Below are 21,548 nucleotides of genomic sequence, written 5' to 3'. Positions count from 1 at the left end.
CATCATTTGGTTCAGGAAATGTCTTAGGCAGATTTGCCCCCTTCCAGTGACCTGCATGGACTTGAAGTTGCTTCTCTGGTGAAGGGAGGAGAACAAGCATTTCTGTAATGCCTATTCTGTGCCAGGCACTGTGTGCTGCTAAGCCCTTTACCAGTATTATTTCACTTGATCTTCCTTACAATAACAACTCTGTGAGATGGGTGCTATTATTATCCCCATTTTTCTCAGTTGAGAAAACTGAGGCAGTCAGCAGTTAAGTGACTTGCCCTGGATCATACACCTAGTGTAGTAAGTATCTAAGGCTGGATTTGAACAAAGATCTTCCCAACTATAACCTGATTCTCTAACCACTGAGCCACCTGACTTTCTCAAGCTCTACCAGTACCACAGTGGTGATCTGCCTTTTGAGTTTCTTTTTGTTTGCTTTCTTTGAAAACTGAGAAAAATTTTCCTGGCATCTAAAATTTGGGGTTGGCTTCTGAGTGCTCAGCAAATGTGTCGAGACTGGCATAATATCAAAACTCAACAGAAGGACTGTCAGTGAATGAACAGGATAGAACAAGGGCCAGCTCTCCCTGAAGGTGGAGCTTTGAGGTGCTCTCCACTCCGCCCCCCCCTCCCGCCCTGCCGGGTCCCTGGGGATCCCTCTGAGTCACCTGCTTCTCTTACAAATATGGCAGCTCACCATCCCCTAACCCTCCTAGCTGTAGAGAGGTCAGGATCGTCACAGCTCTTCCATACCTTGTCTTCTCTTCTCAAGTTGCTCACATCAGTTCTCCCCTCACTCGTAGCTGAAGATGTTGCCTCATCCCTTATTGAGAAAATCGAAGCTATTCATTCAATATGAGCTCTCTCTCCTTGGTATGATCCCCCTTTCTCTTTCTTCACTCTAATCTCAAAGAGAGGGGGCCCTTCTCTTCGCCTAGACCATCTCCTCTACCTGTACCACTGAGCCCAGCCCCTCCCTTCTTCCCCAGTAGTTTTCTCCACAATTACTCCTCCTCTCTAATATTCAGTCTTTCTATTGGCACCTTCCCTGAAAGAATGAATGAAAAGGCATTAAGAAAGTATTTACTGGGGCGGCTAGGTGGCACAGTGGATAAAGCACCGGCCCTGGATTCAGAAGGACCTGAGTTCAAATCCAGCCTCAGACACTTAACACTTACTAGCTGTGTGACCCTGGGCAAGTCACTTAACCCCAATTGCCTCACCAAAAAAAAAAGAAAGAAAGAAAGAAAGAAAAATAAACAAAAAAATCAGGTGTCTTAATAAAAAGAAAGAAAGAAAGAAAGAAAAAAATAAATAAAAAATCAGGTGTCTTAATTAAAAAAAAAAAAGAAAGTATTTACTGGGTGCCCCTTCCCTACCATCAAAGGATATTTTGATTTGTAAAGTTACAAGGATGGTCCAACGGAGCCCTAGGAGTTTGGCATCAGCAATACTGATTTGTTCATGGCTCCAGAATTGTAACTGGTGGGGGTGGGGGGGCCAAACCCTCCTCTCCTGGGGGACTGACCCAGTGTCAGAGTTCAGTTAAATACTTTGGGGCTTACACACAAGCCCAATTCTCACCCATCCTTAAAAGCTGGTCCCACATCCTACCACCCCCTCAGCTATCTTTCTAGGTCTCTCTTTTTTCAGCCAAACTCCTTGGGGAAAACAAAACAAAACAAAACTATGGACATTCATTGCTAGCACTTCCTCTTCTCAGTCACTATTCAGCTCTTTGCAGATCTGGCTTCTGACCTATCACTTTGATGAAACTGCTCTCTCCAGAGTTGCCAAAGAGCTGTAATTGCCACATCTGGTGGCCCTTTCTCAATCCTCCTCCTCCTCCACCTCTCTGCGATACTTGACACTCTCCATCATGTCCTGAATGCCTTCTCTTCTCTGCCACTTGGTTTTGGGTTATTTGGCCAGAGCTCTCCCTTGGTTCTCCTCCTCCCTGTCTGACCATTTTTCAATCTCTTTTGCTGATCATCATCCATATGAAGCTTGCTAACCATGGCTACTGTGAGTAGATGTCAAGCCTAGCCTGGGCCCTTTTTTTCTCTCTACACTTTCTCTCTTCGGGAACTCATCAGATCACAAGGTTTTAATGAGCAACTCTGTGCTAATGACTCTATATTTCATGCCCTACTGTCTGTCCCCTGAGGTTCATTCTCCACCAACTGCCTACCAGCCATTTCAAACAGGATGTCCCCTACATATCTCAAACCCAACTTGTCAAAACTGAACTCATTATCTTTTCCCCCAAGCCATCTCTCTGGAGCTTCCCCATTTCTGTTGAGGGAACCGCCATCACTTTGGCGTTTATCCCCAACTCCCCATGGTCCTTCACACCATGTAATCACCCACTTGCCAAGTCTTGTTGTTTCTATGCCCATCTCTTGCATCTGTCTTCTTTTCTCTTCTCAAAATAGCTACCACCCTAATTCAGGCCTTCATCACCTCTTGTCTGGACTTTTGCAGAAGCCTCCTGATCAAGTGCTTTCCTTGTTTCGTGTCTCTCCCCTTTTCTATCTAAATATGTACATAGCTGTTGAAATGGGTTTCCTAAAGGGCAAATCTGACCATGTCCCTTCCTCCTCAGTAAATTCCAATAGCTCCCTATTTATTACCTCTAGAATCCCTACCACTTAAAATCTGTCCTTTGGGGCAGCTAGGTGGCACAGTGGATAAAGCACCGGCCCTGGATTTAGGAGTACCTGAGTTCAAATCCGGCCTCAGACACTTGACACTTACTAGCTGTGTGACCCTGGGCAAGTCACTTAACCCCCATTGTCCTGCAAAAAAAAAAAAATCTGTCCTTTCCTTTGAAGGTTCTAACTCAAGAATCATTTTCTCCATGAAGTCTTTCCTGATCCCTTCATAGGCCTTCCCTTAACTGGTAGCTGTGGCTACAGGTAGTCAGACCCCAGCAACATTGTAAACCCTAGTTTCATTTTGGTCTTTGTTTGCCTAGCACCTAGTATAGTGCCTCTTACTAAGAAGGTACTTAATAAATGCTTTTGATTGATTTTTTTTTTTTTTTTGCGGGGCAATGAGGGTTAAGTGACTTGCCCAGAGTCACACAGCTAGTAAGTGTTAAGTGTCTGAGGCTGGATTTGAACTCAGGTACTCCTGACTCCAGGGCCGGTGTTCTATCCACTGCGCCACCTAACTGCCCCTATATATATATTTTTTTAAACCAAAAACTCTCCTAAAACCTATTTGTTCTTTTTAAAATACTTTATTGAGTTTTATTATTAAGGATTGGAAATCGTCTGAGTAATATCCATTGAAGGATTTTGGAGATCATTCAGTCCATTTTCATTTTAAAGATGAGAAAACTAGGCCCAGAGAGAGACTTGTACAGAGTCACGTGATGAATTAGTAGCTGGGGCTAGAATTCAGACAGGATTGTGCTGGGAAATGTTTAACACTTAATGCACATAAGACACACTTTTTTTTTTTAAGTGAGGCAATTGGGGTTAAGTGACTCACCCAGGGTCACACAGCTAGTAAGTGTTAACAGTCTGAGGCCAGATTTGAACTCAGATACTCCTGAATCCAGGACTGGTGCTCTATCCACTGCGCCACCTAGCTCCCCAAGACACACTTTTAAACTTAAATCTGGATTATTAAAATCTCCACACTTTTCTTAATTGAAGACAACAAAACAAATCCAGCCCTGCTTTTAAGCCTTTGCTAATCTCAGCTATAAATAGGGTGTGTGTGTGTGTGTGTGTGTGTGTGTGTGTGTGTGTGTGTGTGTGTGTGTGTGTTTCAAGGTATGAATACCTTGGAATTTTAATAATCAGTGCTAGTTAGAATTGAACTGGGTTTGAGCTGGCTCCAACACTCCCCAGAATGATTCAGCTCAGAACTGGAAGAGTGGATCAAAAATCATCTGGACCTGAGCAAGGACCTCTCTGCAATGTCCCTGACAATTAGTCACCTAGTCTTCCCTAATATATTTTGTGATTGAGCAATTACTATCTTATGAAACACTGAATAAAGTCCAACCACTGACACATACTGGCTGTGTGACCCTGGACGAGTCACTTAACCACTCAGTGCTCTAGACAAGGGCTGCTTAAACTTTTTCCATGTGTGACCCCTTTTTGCCCAAGAAATTTTTATGCCATCCCAGGCATATAGGTATATAAAATAGGTATACATAACCTTTTATTGTTGTGATATTTTTTGCAACTCCCACATTCCGTTACCAGTTTTTTTGTTTGTTTTTGCAGGGCAATGAGGGTTAAATGACTTGCCCAGGGTCACACAGCTAGTAAGTGTCAAGTGTCTGAAGCCAGATTTGAACTCAGGTCCTCCTGAATCCAGCCACCTAGCTGCCCCCACCTAACCACGGTTTTAAGAAGCTTTGTTCTAGGGGCAGCTAGATGGCGCAGTGGATAGAGCACCGGCCCTGGAGTCAGGAGTACCTGAGTTCAAATCCGGCCTCAGACACTTAACACTTACTAGCTGTGTGACCCTGGGCAAGTCACTTAACCCCAATTGCCTCACTTAAAATAAAAAAAAAAAGAAGCTTTGTTCTAGACACCTGTAAGACTAGAAGTTGCAGTGGAGGTGCCTACTTGCATTGGTAGAGAGACTTTCCTCATCTGGGAGTTCCTTTTAGTCTATCCCAATCCCTATCTAATTGTTAAGTGTTTCCTTATATTGAGATGAAACATGCCTACTTGTAACTTTTGCCCATTGCTCCTAGTTTTAATCTCTTTTCCTTAGGGAGATAATAATAACAATTAATATTTATACAGTACCCACCATATATCAGGCAGTATGCTAAGTAGTTTACAAATATCTCATTTGATCCTCACCACAGTCCCAGGAAGCACATGCTATTATTATCCCCAATAGATAGATGAGGAAACTGAGGCAGACAGAGGTTAAGAGACTTGCCCAGGCTCACACTGCTAGAAAGTGTCTGGCATTAGATTTAAACTCATTGTTTCCAGCAGCTCTATTCTGCAGGCTAAAGCTCTCCCATTCCTTCATTTACTCCCTCTCATCCTCAAGAGTCCTGCTCTTTTTCTTCTGGACCATAGCCCATCTAGGGCCCTTTCTCCTATAGGGTACTATCATCTGGACTTGTCCTTTCTGCCTTTGTCTCTGCTTTTTGGATGTTATCTCCCTTTCTTAGATTCTCAGCTTCCTTGGCTTCTCTTCAGAACTAACCAACTTTGGGGCTTCCAGATGCCCCTTCCACATGCTAGGTGGTGCAGTGGATAGAGCATGGCCCTGGAGTCAGGAGGGTCTGAGTTCAAATCTGACCTCAAACACTTCACTCTTACTAGCTGTGTGACCCTGGGCAAGTCACTTAACCCCAGTTGCCTCACCAAAAAAGAAAGAAAGAAAGAAAGACATATGGCTAAGTCTTCCTTTTTCACTTCCCAGAGAATTTTCTCACTCCCCCTCCTCCCCCATCCCATTCTCACTCCTGTGGCTCACCTGGGGACAAGATTCCCTTTGCCCATCAGCTTCTTCCCCACTGGCCTTTGCTTAATCAGCCCCTGAGGTACCTGGGAAAGGAGGGGAAGGAGTTTCTCATTCCCCAAAATAGGTTTGTTTTGCAAATGAAGGAAAGGCCACAGGGTCTGGAACATAAATTTAGGCAATTTGTCCTTTTTTCTTTCTTATTTCTGTACTGATCACAAGAGCCTCATGACCTACTGGGCAGATAGCTCATTTTCCACTTAAGGTCCACTTTCCTCACTACCAGTGTGGTGCCCTTCCCCCTCCCCTATTTGACCCTCCCTTTTCTGTCTCTGTGCCTTTAATAGCTCTTTCCCCATCTCCTTTATAAATAGGTTAATCTGTAAACCCCAAATATTCTCCCTGGGCAGCATCTATGGGGCCTGCTTTGTTCATTCAGAAATAGAATTTGTTCAATTGACTATCATTTTTTGCTCACCTGATCTTTCTTTTTTTCCTTTGCCTCCCTCCCCTCCTCTAAATCTCTTGTTTCTGTCAGATTAGGAAAGGTACCTTTGAGATCTGGTCCAGAGACATCAAACTCAAACTCTGGAGTGCTGCCCAAAGGAGATTAAAATGTAATTGGGAAATGTTTAGCAAAATAAATAAAAATACAACACATCATAGATAATGTTCATTTGTGGTTTTTTAAGTCAATATGTGGCCAATCCACTTTTATTTGAAATTGACACCACTGAACCCTAGTCCAACCCTTGTCTATTTACATGAAAGGAAACAAGCCCACTACTGGCTTTCCCTGGAGGGGAAGTGACTTTTCCTAAGATCATACATTTAGTTCAAAGAAGAAGCCAGATTCCTTCCTCTATCCGAGGCTGCCGTTTGCTCCCTCCTTGGGGCTTGGTGGTCTTCCTCTGATCACACATCCTGTGTTTTCTGAGGACCATGCTTGTAATCACTATAGGTTTGGTTGTTCCTTAGAAGCAAATAACTTAAACTCTTTGGGCCACCTTGCTCCAAAGTTAAGGTGGAAAACACTGGCTCTCTGTAGGACCTAGTGGTTGTGGAAATCACAAGAGTCATTTTTTTAGAGTCTATATTTTGAGATATGACTGGTGCATCCTTCTCCTCCCCCCCCCCCCCACAATGAGGGTTAAGTGACTTGCCCAGGGTCACACAGCTAGTAAGTGACTGGTGCATCCTTAACGTACTTCTGATACTCCAGCTTTTAGTGCATCATGGGATGTCAGACCTAGGAGGGACCTTAGAGATCATCTCATTCAAATCCCTCATTTAACAGTGTGGGAAAATGAGGCACAGGAAAGCAGGGCCACTTGTCAAAGGTCACACAGCAAGTTAGTGATAGGGCAGAGACTAGAACTCAGGTTTCCTGGTGACTGGCCCCATGTTATAGCTCTTTCCTCTTCCTTCCCATTCTATTAATTTAATCCTGTCTCAGAAATAGTGCTATCATGACAGTGGAAAATTACTTGAGTTTGCAACAGGGGAATAGGAGTAATCAGGAAGGTTTTGCATCTGGCAAATATCACCGGATCTTCAAATCTTTGAGTCTGGAAAACCAAACTCCATTTAGCAGGATGGTTCCTCTCTGAGCCACCAAACACATTGATCAAAGCTAATTGGTTAGCATCATTCAACTCTGTTGGTTGATGTGACCTGAGGGTGGTCCATATTAAAATGAGCTGTACAGTGATGACATCAGGGTCTAATGGGAGGGACCCTCTGAGGGGCAAAGGCCATTCAAATACGTGTGATAGCATTTTAATGCTATCAGTTCACTGAACTAGACACAAAGAGTCTATTTCCATTCCTTGAATCCTCCCTGAACAGGATTAAGCCCTGAAAGAGAATAGAACTTTCTCAAGAAGTGGGCTTTCTGAAGGGGCAGAGAGAAAGAGCTCCCCCCCAAAAAAAATTATTAATAATTATTTTCTCACACAGGTCTTTCTGTCTCCAGGCCTGGTGTTCTATCCACTGCACCACCTGGCTTCCTAGTCCAGTACTTAGCCTAGCCTATATATACACATATAAACTTAATACATACACATACACATACACATATACAATTTGTGTTTCTGGGTAAAGGATCAGATAAAATGCAGGGGAATCTGGTCCAAATAGCTCCATGAGAGAAGTGTAAACAAGCCACATGCGCCATAGCAATCCATTCCCAGGGTTGGTATCTTGGCATCCTGCTGCAAGTTGTATTTGGGAGGGAAGCTTCCAGCCTGCGACCCTCCTGCTGGGCTTATGTGAGATCGGAGGGGGCCAAGACCTTGCCAGTAACCTGTGCTGCTCTCCACCTAATGAAGCTCAATTTCTTGTTCTTTTTGTTAGCTGAGATGCCTCGACAGTTTCCCAAGCTGAACATTTCGGAGGTGGATGAACAGGTCCGACTGCTGGCTGAGAAGGTGTTTGCCAAAGTGCTTCGAGAGGAAGACAGCAAAGATGCCTTGTCGCTCTTTACGGTACCAGAGGACTGCCCCATTGGGCAGAAGGAGGCCAAAGAGCGGGAGCTGGAGAAAGAGCTGGCTGAGCAGAAGTCGGTGGAGACGGCCAAAAGGTGGGTATCATGTCCTCTTCTCATTAGCAGAGAAATGTCTGCCAATCTGCTCAGTCCTGTTGTCTGTCTCCCTTGCTGTGCCCTTCAGGTATCAGAGCCTTTAAAAATAGACCGACCCGGGCAGCTAGGTGGCGCAGTGGATAGAGCACTGGCCCTGGAGTCAGGAGGACCTGAGTTCAAATCTGGCCTCAGACACTTAACACTTACTGACTGTGTGATCCTGGGCAAGTCACTTAACCCCAATTGCCTCACCAAAAAAGAAAAAAAAAGACTGACCTCATACTCGAGGCTTTGGACTTCTTTCTGAATGAGCAACACTAACCAATTTCAAATTTGTTTGAAAAGACCTAAAATTTTAATTCTCCCTGTTCCTTTAATAGCTGATTGGGAGGTAGTGGAGTGAAATGAGAAGGGTGTTGGTACTAGGAATTGGAGAAGTGAATTCTAGTCTTGGCTGTCCCCTAGCTATGTGACTGTGGACAGGTCACTTTCCCTCTGAATCTGTTTCCTCATCATGATTCACTGTGGATTTAAAGCCAGAGGATGATGTAGGGCTCATCTAGTCCAACCCTGGCATTCTATCCCTCAGTGAATCTTCCAGGAAGAAAGCATTTTAAAAGGGCTTACTATGGGGCAGTTAGGTGGTGCAGTGAATAAAGCACTGGCCCTGGATTCAGGAAGACCTGAGTTTAAATATGGCCTCAGACACTTGGCACACTTACTAGCTGTGTGACCCTGGGCAAGTCACTTAACCCTCATTGCCCTGAAAAAAAAAGTGCTTACTATGTATCAGGCACTGGGGCTTCAAAAATATAAAGAAAACAATCCCTGCCCTCCAGGAACTTACATTCATTGGAGAGAAACTATATGTAAACGTATAAGGCAGCTCCCTGTGGTGGAGAGGCACAAGAACTGGGTTTAAATCTTGACTCTTCCATTTACCACCCTTTGTCATCATGAATAAGTTGATTCATTTCTCTGGGCTTCAATTTCTTTCACTGTAAGTGAAGGGGTTGTATTACATATGTGTTATTATATATGCATATACAATATATGTATTATATATAATGTGATGATGTGATATATATATATATATATATATATGTGGCTCTAAATCTGTGATTCTATTTTCCTAAGTGAGAACAAGGTCATTTTACAAATAAGGAAACTGAGACCCAGAAAGGATTAAGTGACTAGTGCAGGGACACATTAAATAGTTGTGTCAGGTCCTCTCATTCCAGATGTGCTACATCATATTGCCTTCCTAACATCTTCCCAACCACCCCCAAAAGTAGTTCTCTCCCTTCTTTTCTTGATGTACTCAAGTAGCCTTTTCTTGTTGTTCTTGGCATTCCTCTGAACCATCACTCTACTCTTGTAGTCTCTCAGATTAGAGGGTTTCTCAAGGATAGTTGAAGCAGTCAACTGGTCATGAGCATTATGGGGCAGCTGGTTGACACAGGAGTTAGACTGCTAGGCCTAGAATCAGGAAGACCTGAGTTCAAATCCAGCCTCAGACACTTACTAGCCGTGTGACTTCAGGCAAGTCACTTAGCCCCAATCACCTTAAACATCTGGGGCTTGTCTCCAGTTCTCCAGTTGTCATGATATATATATCTTGCCACTGGACCCAGAAGGCTCTAAAGGAGGGAGTGAGGTCGGTGACCTTACATAGCCCTCCCTCATTTTGAATCCAATTTACTGTAAGTGATGACATTACTGCAAGTCATGACATGTTCTGGTCCCCTTTGAGAGCAAAGGACAAACAAGCCATGCTGCCTCTGAGGTTGCTCTAATGGTTTTTATTTTTATTTATTTTTAAATTATTGATCTTATTATTATTTTCATAAAGTTGTGACAATTTACTTTTTGTCCTGTGCATTTTTCACTTAAGCTTTCTTGAAAAATATGGAAAAGAGGCTTTTAAAAAGCTTACTGTGTTTCAAGTGCAGCTACTTGACCATGCTTTTAAACCCAAATCACTCCTGCTTTCTGTTGAGTGGCCAATCATAGACATCAGCTCAAGACTCTGAGCCTCATTGGTTAGGTTTGGATGGCTTTAGAAAGAATGTCAACAGCAATTGGTTTTTGTTCTGCTCTGAAAACTCAGGAGGGGTCTGCTCCACCCAGATTGATACTTTTATCATGGCAAACTAGGCTATGTTTTGTCTCAGTTCCTGCTTGGCCCTTAAGTCATTGAATGGTTGTTGCCTCAGACAAATTGAGGCCTGGGAAACACCTAAATTTAGGAAGGCCCAGCTATCTACTGCATCCTAGGCTATCAATTGATAGCCCCTTTACACAATGATCATCTTGACTTTCGTCAGTGCCCCTGGACTCAGATTACTCTGGAGGAGAGAAAGAGGCTGACAGATTTGCACAGCTTTGCCTCACTTGAATCCAAGTCACATGCAAGTCATCTCTCTTTCGATATCCTTGGACCTCTTCCTGAAGGAAGGTAGGAAAAACAACAACTATCATATAACATGATGTGTACAGATTCGTTTGTAAAGCTATGTTCTTGATCAGTCTTTTCAGACTCTTGATGATTCCATTTGGGGTTTTCTTGGCAGAGATACTGGAGTGGTTTGACATTTCCTTTTCCAGCTCATTTTACAGATGAGGAAATTGAGGCAAACAGGGTGAAATGACCTGCCCAGGGGTCACACAGCTAGTAAATGTTTGAGGCCACATATGAACTGGGGATTCTTATGTTGTGGGCCCAAGGGCACCCAAGAAGTTCTCTGGGGCACATCAAGGAATCTTCTCCTTGAGAAACTGAACCAGAGGATGCCTAGAGAGATAAGCAGAACCAGTTCAGACTGAGCTAGCTTCCGGACCTCCACCCTTCATTCTGGTCTCCCTTACCCCTGGGGAGATAAATTTGGGTGTGGCTGCTGCCTTTGTGTCCTGAAGAGAGATCCATAGCCACCCCTCCCCCAATTCCTCCAGTCACTACCAGTGGGGGATGGTCCTCCCTCACTAAAGGAACTTTCCACTGTCAGATGGTCACCCTCCCCCCATCAGTCCTCTATAAAAGTACCTGCCAGTCTCCTGCTTGAGGAGATTGGTATCTCAGAGCCATGCCCTATGCCTTTCTCCCCAGGAGAAGTCCAAGGATTTCTCTTGGTTTCCTTTCCCTTCCTTCCCTTCCCTCCCTTGCCCCTAAATAAATTACCATCTTATTCTAACTGCTTTTGTGTGCAAGAGGGTGTAATTCTTTAAAGAGGAATTCCTAAGAACCCCTACCCCTAACTCAAACCCCCTACCCCATTCTCCCCATGACACTTAGGCATTCCTCTTTAAAGAATTATACCTCTCAGGGCAGCTAGGTGGCACAGTGGATAGAGCACCGGCCCTGGAGTCAGGAGTACCTGAGTTCAAATCCGGCCTCAGACACTTAACACTTACTAGCTGTGTGACCCTAGGCAAGTCACTTAATCCCAATTGCCTCACTAAAAAAAAAAAAAAAGAATTATACCTCTCATACATAATCTAATTGGAATAAAATAGTCTTTTATTTGGGCTCTTAGAGAAAGTGGCCAAGAGGGAAGTCAGACTTTACCTCAAGGGGAGGAGGTGGCTTAGAGACATGTTTCTTTGAAACACCTTTCTCCTCTACTGGAAGTGATGTGGGATGGAATTAAGTCAAATTGATCATGAGTCATCCCAAAAGTATTATAAGACTCAGTGACTCAGTTTCCCAAATTTTATTACAATACCGTGAGTGACCACGGTGAGAGAACCAGAAAAGTGGAAAGGTAGAAAGTTATATTTATAGTATGGATAAATTGATTATCAGTCTCATTATAATAATCGCCGCCTTAGGGAGGTATAGGGGAGGGCCTGTCCTTCTCATTTTAATAATCTCCACCTTTGGGAGGTACGGGGGAGAGCCCATCCTAATTTGGAGTTCCTGGGGTCCTAAGCCAACCCCCAAGGTGGGTACCTTTTTCTATGGAGGTTTGTTTTGGGGGTTTACACCTCATAAGGTGAATCTGGGGACAAATTTGGACTTTTCTGTGCATGTCTCTGTTTCCTATGACTAGTTTCAAGATATCATCATTTTTCATTAGAATTTCTATACCCTGTCTTATGTCTCATTGTTATATGACCTGCCCCCCTTTATGTTCCTGTTATGGGTACTGATTACTGAGGGTAAAAGAACTTAGCATCCTGACTTGTAAGTTATCCATTAACTGGGATCTGAATCCCTATCAGAGCTCATATCTGAATTAGAGTTTGGGTCTTAGGTTTTTCTGTTAACCCCTTTTTCACCTCCTACATCAGAAGGGAGGCTAAAGCTTTTATAGAGAAAAATGGGAAGACCACCTGACAATGAAAAGTTCCTTTTGGAGGGGCAGCTAGGTGGTGCAGTGGATGAAGCACCCACCCTGGATTTATGAGGACCATCCAGCCTCAGATACTTGACACTTACTAGCTGTGTGACCTTGGGCAAGTCACTTAACCCTCATTGCCCTGCAAAAAAAAAAAAAAAGAGAAAAGAGAAAAAAAAGTTCCTTTTGTGGGTAGAGAAAGCTTCAATGAGGGGTGGGATGGAAAAGGCTTAAATCCGGGGTGGTGGTATAGCAGCTCAGGTAGCAGCCACACCCAATCCTCTTATCTCCAGGGTAGGGTGGGAGAAGCTTGAATGAGGGGTGGTAAGTCCTCACTTCTAGAGCTACTTCTAGAGCTATCTTTGTCTAGCTTATCTCCCCCTACTTCTTACATGTGTCTGTCCTTCAGTTTAGTTTCTCAAGGAGAAAACCTGAGTTAGGCCAGACTCATACCAGAACTCAGTAAGAGATGAGCCTTCTTGAGTCTAGGCCCAGCATTCTATCCATTGCACCACTTAGCTGCCCTTGTAATGCTATAGCTCTGGGTAAACATGAATGCCAGCCAGCCCCAAGGAGCAGCTGTAGTTTCCTTTCTTAAGGAATAAATGAAGCTTAAAATTAAGCAATGTTTCTGTTTTTCTTCCTTCTCTTCTCTGTTCTTATATTGCTGCTCAGGACCAAGCTTGTAGATTATATAGATAGAAAGCGCAAGGGCATAAGATCTTAGATTTAGAACCTTAAGAGACTCTAGAAGCCATTGAGTTCAACTTCTGCCTTTTACAGATAAGGAAACCGAGGCCCAGAGAGACTTGCTCAGTGTCACACAGACAGGATTTGAACCCTCAGCTCCACCGAGGTATAATAAAACTGACCAATGAGGCAATTGTGTCTCAGGGAGCATGAAGCGTTCTGTCTCCATGGCGCCCCCTCCCCAAAGTGGGAAATGTATAGTTGCTCTGTAGCACATGTTTTTATGAGTGGATACGCTTCCTGGATTACAGTTACTCCTAATAGTTACTCTTATTCTGCTCTCATCTTTGCTACAGACTGAGGCAAAGGGGAAGCTCCTCTGTCCAGATGTTTTAAAGGCAACATTTTACACGAGGACATTCTCTCCCTAGCTTCTCCTCTGTTCCTGGCATCATGCTCACATTCCAGATCAGAAATAATAAAACGTGGGCCTCCTAGTCTCCAAACATCCTGACTTTATAATATGCCTTTGTTATTCAAGCCCCACCAGGGGTATTTCATGTAGAGAAGTGAGAGGTGAGGGGGGAAATGTGTCTCAGTTAATTCTTAGAATCCTTAGTGTTTGGAATCAGAGGATGTTGGTGTTGGATGGAACTTCAGAGATTTTTTTTTTTAATTTTTTTTTTTTAGTGAGCCAATTGGGGTTAAGTGACTTGCCCAGGGTCATACAGCTAGTAAGTGTCAAGTGTATGAGGCCGGATTTGAACTCAGGTACTCCTGACTCCAGGGCTGGTGCTCTATCCACTGAGCCACCTAGCTGCCCCTCTTCAGAGATTATTTAGTCCAGTATTCTTATTTTGTAGAGGAGGAAACTGAGGCCCAATGAGAGAAATTCATCAGCTTGAAGGATTATAGATTTATAGCTTGAAGGGACCTCAGGGTTCTTCTAGTCCAACTCATTTTACAGATGAGGCAATTGAGGCTAGAGAGATTAAGAGACTTGCCTAGGGTGGCATAGGTGATTAGAACCAGACTCAGGATTTGAACCTAGGTCTTCTGACTCCAAATTTAACCTGAGATCACACAGCAGATTAGAGGTAGATTGGGACTAGAACCCAGACATTCTAGCTCTTAGTACTGGGCTCCTCCATTATGCCACACCTGCCTCTCCAACTATGATCTATTGTCATCCACCTTGATGGAGATACATTATATTATGGATTTACAGTTTGGAGGGAATGACCACATTGGAAAGGCTTGTCCATACCTAGTTATGGCTTGTTGTGTGTCTGTGTTCTGTGTATTATCAGATCAGAGGTTAGGAAACCTCTTAAAAGGTGTCTTCCAGTCCTCTATGCTGCTGTGGAGTCAATCATTAAGTGGACACTATGTGTCAGGTGTGAGGGAATAATGGGATTTGGCAGACATCCAGGGGCCCCACCTGAAGATGGATTTGGAATTGATTGAATTGGGTGAGACTGTTCTCTCTTGACTCTTTTTTTTTTTGGCCAGGCAATGAAGGTTAAGTGACTTGCCCAGTGTCACACAGCTAGTAAGTGGTGTCTGAGGCCAGATTTGAACTCAGGTCTTCCTGAATCCAGGGCCGGTGCTTTATCCACTGCACCATCTAGCTCCCCCCTTGACCTCTAATAAATGCTTAATGCCAAAAACTGCTGCTGATGTTTCTAGCTTCTAAGTAAACCATAGCTAGTTCTCCCCCATACTGGGGGTAGAAACAAGGCAGCCACACATTAGATTTTAAACGTCACACAGGCCTTGTGCTGGTGGAACAAGGGGAGAAACAGTCCCTGCTAACCAGGAAGTCACATTCAAATAGATAAGTCAACATGCAAAAAACTTTAATATTAAAGATATCTACTGAATAGATGGAAGGTATTCTCAGGGAAGGCACTGGCAGGGAGTCAGGTGGGGTCGTGTGTGTGTGTGTGTGTGTGTGTGTGTGTGTGTGTGTGCGCTTGCGCGCGCCTGTGTGCCTGTGTGCCTGTGACTGTGTCTGTGAGAGAGAGATCTGGGAAATGGATGTGTTCAATTTGGAATCAGAGCACCTGGGTTCAAATCACACCATTAATGCTTACTATGGGCAGCTAGGTGATTCAGTGCCAGGCCCAGAGAGTGAGGAAGACCTGAGTTCAAATGTGACCTCAGACTAGTAATTAGCTGTGTGACCCCGGCCAAATCACTTTACCCTGTTTGCCTCGATTTCCTCATCTGTAAAATGAGCCGGAGAAGGAAATGGCAAACCACTCCCATATCTCTGCCAAGAAAATCTCAAATGAGGTCATGCAAAGTTGGACATGACAGAAATGACTCAACAACAACAAAAATGCTTATAATCTCTGTGACCTGCAGCAAACTCTTTGCCCTTTCTGAGCCTGTTTCGTCATTTGTAAGCTAAGAGGGTTGGGCTAGATGACCCCTAAGGCTTCTCAGCTCTAAATCTAGTGTCCCATGACCATCCCCCTTCCCCACCGTGGACGTGGTTAGAAGAGAGAAACTCTTCCCCAGAGGGTTCGTCACGAGGGAATAATTATTTTTTCCCAGTCACAGCAAATTCATGAAACCCAACTACTAAGCTGCTTTTGGGAACCTAAACTAAGCACATTGAAGACCCCTGGAAAATAATCTTAGCCCCATCGATTCCTGTAGTCCTGCTCATTTCTCTCTTTCCCATTATGTAGCCTTATGTATGTCATGGCATTAGGCATGGTGTAAAGAGCTGGCCTGTGTTCAGATCCTACCCTAACATCTACAAGGCTCTTGACCTCTCAGTATCCCAAGCAGTTCTCTAAGATCATAAGATGAATGGAAGGGGCCCATCTGTATTTCCACTTTGTTAGGACTTTCCTCTGATACTCCAAGGTCCAATAGATACACATATCAGTCTTCACACATACACACACACACACACATGTATACAGTGGCTGCAAAGCTGTAAGATATTAAGGTTTTTTGTTTTTTTTAGTGAGGCAATTGGGGTTAAGTGACTTGCCCAGGGTCACACAGCTAGTGTTAAGTGTCTGAGGCCGGATTTGAACTCAGGTCCTCCTGAATCCAGGGCCAGTGCTCTATCCACTGCGCCACCTAGCTGCCCCAAGATATTAAGTTTTAAAGCTGCACTAAGATTTTGAGTATATGTGTGTGTATACTCACTGTCATATGTGTAATATTATACACATATGTACACACATATGCATGCATGTCATTTAAATAGGATTCCATTGGTCATAGGCTTTATTTTGCAAACTCAGAATATTATAGAAATTGCTCAAGACTACTGTGCTGAACCTAAAAAGTCAGTTTAGACATGGGTTCTAATTCTGCCTCTGATACTTATTAGCCATGTGACCCTGGGTGAGCCACTTACCCTCTGTCCTCCTCAGTTTCCTCATCTGGAAAAGGGGGCTAATAATATTACCTACCTCCCGAAGTTGTTGTTAGGATAAAATAAGATAATATTTGTAAGCTTCTTTGTAATCTCAAGGTGATTTATGTGGTTTTCAATCTAGTCTCTCATTTGGTGTCCATAATAATTCTGTGAAGTAGGCCACATGAGTTTCTTGCATTATATCATTTCCATTTTGCAGCCAGGGATACTGGGACTTAGAAGGGTTAAAGTGTTTAAGGTGCTTCAGAGATATGGATTGCATAAGATAGGATTGGCCCAGCTTTCCTGACTATTATGGAATGTTTAAAAAATCAAACTCTAATATTGTTTTTGAAAATTAAGAAACATTTATTTTCTCTTCCTTCCACATGCCCCCTTTCCAGATGAGAAAAAAATTTTTTGAGGGGCAATGAGGGTTAAGTGACTTGCCCAGGGTCACACAGCTAGTAAGTGTCAAGTGTCTGAAGTCAGATTTGAACTCAGGCCCTCCTGAATCCAAGGCCAGTGCTTTATTCACTGTGCCACCTAGCTGCCCCCTCCATGAGAAAATTAAAAAGGAAAATCCATATTGATGACAAATGTATTTAGTAAAGGCAAACACATTTCCAAATTGGCCATGTCCTGTAGTGAGGGTCTCATTCTGCATCTTGAGTCTATCATCCCTCAGGAATTGTGGTTGGCTGTTGTCTTCATCAGTTCTCTCAAGGTTGTTAGAAGTCTTTTTCTCCACCCATCTTCTTTCATAATTCCATGGAACCCAGGATTTGCAATAGGACTTTCTTTCTACATGCTCTGGACTAGGTGTCAAGAAAACCTGGGTTCAATTCCCCTCTCAGACACTTACCAGCTGTGTGGTCCTGGGCAAGTCCCTTTTTGCCTCAGTCTCTCATCTATAAAATGAGCTGGAGAAGTAAATAGCAAGCCACTCCCATAAATGACTAAACAAATACATTTTTTTTCCTAAGTCCAGTGGGAAGCCCCAAGTCATAAGTACTGTTGAGATATAACTGGTTCCTTAAATTCGAGCCAAAGAGGAGGTAGAAGAGCTAGGCTGTGAATGAGAGGACTGAGTACTCTCAACAGTGGTTTTTCTTGGGGGGGGGTGTTGGGGAGTGTGGTGAAAGGGTGTGACCTCGAATTTTCCTATTTCCTCCTGGGGTTATGGAGTGAGTCTTGGCCCCATGAGGGTGAGGTTCAGCATCATTGCCCCTGGATCATGCTTGAATCATCAGAGTAGGACTTAGACTGTGGCATTGGTGAAGTTTTTATCAGGAGCTTGAGACTCAGGATAGCAGATCTGGTGCAAACTTCATAGATCCTTAGGAGGAGAGTCCTGACCAGTGGGTGGGTCAGTCTCCAGGCTTGAGGGAGGGCCTGTCTAGGCATCCATATGTGGTTCAGAGATTAAGGGCAATGAGCCAGGACAAACCTGACAGTGACCCACTAAACTAACTCTTCAATGACTCAGATGCATAGTAAGACCTGTGTAGGCAAGGCGTTTCCACTTGGCAGTCTAACTGACCTGGGAAATAGCCAACAAAAGCAACAAAGCCAAAAAGTCTCTGACTAGGCTAAAATGGATGCCTCCAAGTGCAACATGAAAGCTCCTGTACTTATACGAATGACCCTCAGGCTTCCTTCAAGCCTTTTTACTCTTATTTTACACACAGTTCTAACTCGTTAGAACAGATCATCTGGCTTCCAAGTCTGCAATGGATTAGAAAGGGAAAAAAACAAAAAAACAAATTGAAAGGTATCAGAGAAGAGGAGCTGCTCTAAGCAGAAGCAGAGAGAAGTAACATCAGAGAAGATGTTACCTATGGAGGAAACTGACCATTGATCAAAAATGTGGAAAAGAACTCTCCAGGCTTGGGGTCATTTAGCTCCTGGGTAGATAAGCAGAGTCACCTGTGAAGGCTTCACTGTGATAAAGCCCAGTACAAAAATTAGGGCTCATAATGAAGGCCTTGGAATCATCAAGAAAGGGTTAAATGACATTCAATCTCCTCGTCGTGGAAGGCAGGATTTTAGAAATATTCCCATTCCAAATGCTTAAAGGAGAAAAAAAAAAAGATGTTTGTTCTATCATCAGGCATATGCTAATCACTTCTGATATGCAGGGGATGGGGATGCAAAAACCAAAGTGAAATTGCTCTCCGCCCTGTAGGAACTTACATTCTTTAAAAAATAATAATATAATTTAATTATATTTTTACAATTACATGTATTTGTTTGTTTGTTTGTTTTTTACAATTACATGTAAAGATTTTTTTTGAGTTCCAAATTTTTCTCCTTCCTCCCCAGGACCACAAGCAATCTGATATAGGTCATACAGTACAATCATGTTCAATGTATTTCCATGTTAGTCATGTTGTAAGAGAAGAATCAGTGAAAAAGGAAAAAAATGTAAGAAAAAATAAATTACAACAAGAAAAGTGAAAATAGCCTGCTTCAATCTGCATTCATAATCCGTGGTTCTTTTCTGAATGTGAAGAGAATTTTCCTCCATGAGCCTTTTGGCATTATCTTGGATCATTACGTTGCTGAGAAGAGCTAATTCTATCACAGCTGATCATCACACAATGTTATTGATACTGAGTACAATGTTCTCTTGGTTCACCTCCCTTCACTCAGCATCAGTTCATGTAAAGGAACTTACATTCTAATAGTAGAAAGCATTTTAAATACATACAGAATATTTTTTTAGATGAGTACAAGGTAGACTTGGGTGGAAGAACATTAGAAGCTGAGGGCCTGGAAGGTGGTGATTAAGCTGAGTCCCAAGTGAAGTCAGGGATTCCAAGGGATTGAGGGTTGGGTTTTTTTTTCCTTGGTGGGGAGGAGCAGGGTTGTTGCTTAAAGGACTAGACTCTCAGCTGTCTTCAGCATCAACCATGGTAAAGTTCCTGACATCTGAAGTCTTACTGTATCAAAAGATTGTTTTACAAAGTGAAGACACTTCTCAAATTTCTGGTGGCCAACTTTTTTCTCCTACTGAGCATTGATCAGCAAGGGTCATATGGGTGGTACTGTGGATAAAGTGCCAGGCCAGGAGGCAGGAAGACCTGAGTTCAAATCCAGCCTCAGACACTTATTAGCTGTGTGACCCTGGGCAAGTCACTTCATTCCACTTGCCTCAGTTTCCTCATCTGTAAAACGAGCTGGACAAGGAAATGGCAAAGCCCTCTGGTATCTTTGCCAAGAAAATGACCCCAAGAGGGGCCAGGAAGAGTCAGACATGACTGAACAAGAAAGAAGATATCATTTGAAGGTTTCATATAGCTTTATTTCATGTAGCTTTATTTTTTTCTGAACACTCAGCTCTCCTCTTTTCTGTTTTGTTTTGTTTTGTTTTGTTTTTGCAGGGCAATGAGGGTTAAGTGACTTGCCCAGGGTCACACAGCTAGTAAGTGTCAAGTGTCTGAGGTCAAATTTGAATTCAGGTCCTCCTGAATCCAGGGCCGGTGCTTTATCACTGCGCCATCTAGCGACCCTCTCTCCTCTTTTCTAAATTAAGACCAGGGAACATGTTACTTTGTGGACTATATGATCTATCACGTAATGATAGCTCACAGTTATAGCACTTTAAGGTTTTCCAAAGCCCTTGGCAGATAATTGTGTTTGATTTTCATTCTGACCTTGTGAAGTAGATACTGTTATTATCCCTATAATAAGGATGCTGAAGCTCATATAAGACAATAATAATAATAATAATAATAGCGTCTCTTTATCACTTTATGGTTTGCAAAGCACTGTAATAATAATGAACATTTATATAGTATTTATTATGTACTGAGCACTGGACTAAATGTTTTCTAATTAATATCTCATTTGAGCCTTTCAAAAACCCTAGGAGGTAGGTACTATTATTAATCTCTGTTTCAAAGATGAGGAAACTAAGGCAAACAGGTTAAAATGACTTGCCTAGGTTTACAAAGCTAGCATGTGTCAGAGGCAGGATTTTAACTCAGGTCTTCTGCACTGCATGTCCAGCACTGTGCAAAGTTGCCTTTCTTATTCTTTTTGTTTGTTTGTTTGTTTTGCAGGGCAATGAAGGTTAAGTGACTTGCCCAGGGTCACACAGCTAGTAAGTGTCAAGTGTCTGAGACAGGATTTGAACTCAGGTCCTCCTGAATCCAGGGCCGGTGCTTTATCCACTTTGCCACCTAGCTGTTGCCTTCTTACCCTTTTTAAATGCTATCTGAAATATGGGACTGCCAGCTTATGGCCAAAAAGACTTGAAAGGTCATATCATTCAACCCTCCCATTTAACAAATGAGTATATTTAAAGCCCAGGGAGGTAAATGACTTACCCAAGGTCATGTGGGTTATACTACTAGTGACAGAGCTGGGATTAAATCCCAAGTCCTTTGACTCTAAAACTTGTGATCCTTCCACAGTATCTAATCCGTAGGTGGTGACCAATTAAGAGATATGAGGAGGGGTAGGTGGGCAAGAGGAAGAAACAGGAGGAAAAAGGACAGTAGTAATAATAATTGTAATAATTAAAATCATCATAATTTATATAGGGTTTTTTTTTTGTGGGGCAATGAGGGACAATCATTTACATAGTATTGTAGGATTTCCAAGTGCATTATACTCACCTGTATCCTTAAGGAAGGAATGGGGATGAGCATGAAGGGAGGGCAGAGGGAGAGTCACACTAGAAGGGGAGTGGGGGCAGCTAGGTGGCACAGTGGATAAAGCACCAGCCCTGAATTCAGGAGGACCTGAGTTGAAATCTGGTCTCAGACACTTGCTGTATGACCCTGGGCAAGTCACGTAACCTTCATTGCCCCACAAAACAAACAAACAAAACACTATAAGGGGAATGAAGGAGATTAAAGAAGAGAGACAGGGAAGAGGGAGGAACACTAAGGGAGAGAAAGGCATAGAGAAAGGAGAGGGGGAAAGGAAGAAGCAGAAATCTGGTAGCTGGAGGAAGAACTGTGGTAGACTCGGGCATTGAATCTGAGGTATATTTTTTTAAAAATTCAGTTTATTGATATCTTCTCTGTATTTGAAGTTATTTCCTTTCCCCTTCCCAAAAACCTTGTCTGACAGTCTATACAATATTCTGCCCCAGTATCCC

The 21,548-nt window shown here is 43.1% G+C and overlaps 1 protein-coding gene across 4 annotated transcripts in view; it reads left to right on the top strand.

The window, feature by feature from the left end:
- AMPD3 (adenosine monophosphate deaminase 3) overlaps nt 1-21,548 on the top strand; it is a 78,061-nt gene that overhangs the window by 15,884 nt on the left and 40,629 nt on the right. For 3 of the 4 annotated variants that reach the window (XM_043973009.1, XM_043973006.1, XM_043973005.1), the window contains exon 2: nt 7,798-8,023. In XM_043973009.1, the coding sequence (XP_043828944.1) occupies nt 7,803-8,023 (221 nt within the window). In that variant the 5' untranslated portion in view covers nt 7,798-7,802. Of the gene's footprint in view, nt 1-6,039; nt 6,060-7,797; nt 8,024-21,548 lie in introns of those variants that run through there. The other variant, XM_043973007.1, reaches the window with a different exon arrangement.

The sequence above is a fragment of the Dromiciops gliroides genome, chromosome 6 (assembly GCF_019393635.1).
Source record: "Dromiciops gliroides isolate mDroGli1 chromosome 6, mDroGli1.pri, whole genome shotgun sequence".
In the NCBI taxonomy this organism is placed as follows: Eukaryota; Metazoa; Chordata; class Mammalia; order Microbiotheria; family Microbiotheriidae; genus Dromiciops; species Dromiciops gliroides.
The sequence above is the reverse complement of the archived record's forward strand: the minus strand, read 5'-3'. Positions and strand labels throughout refer to the sequence as shown.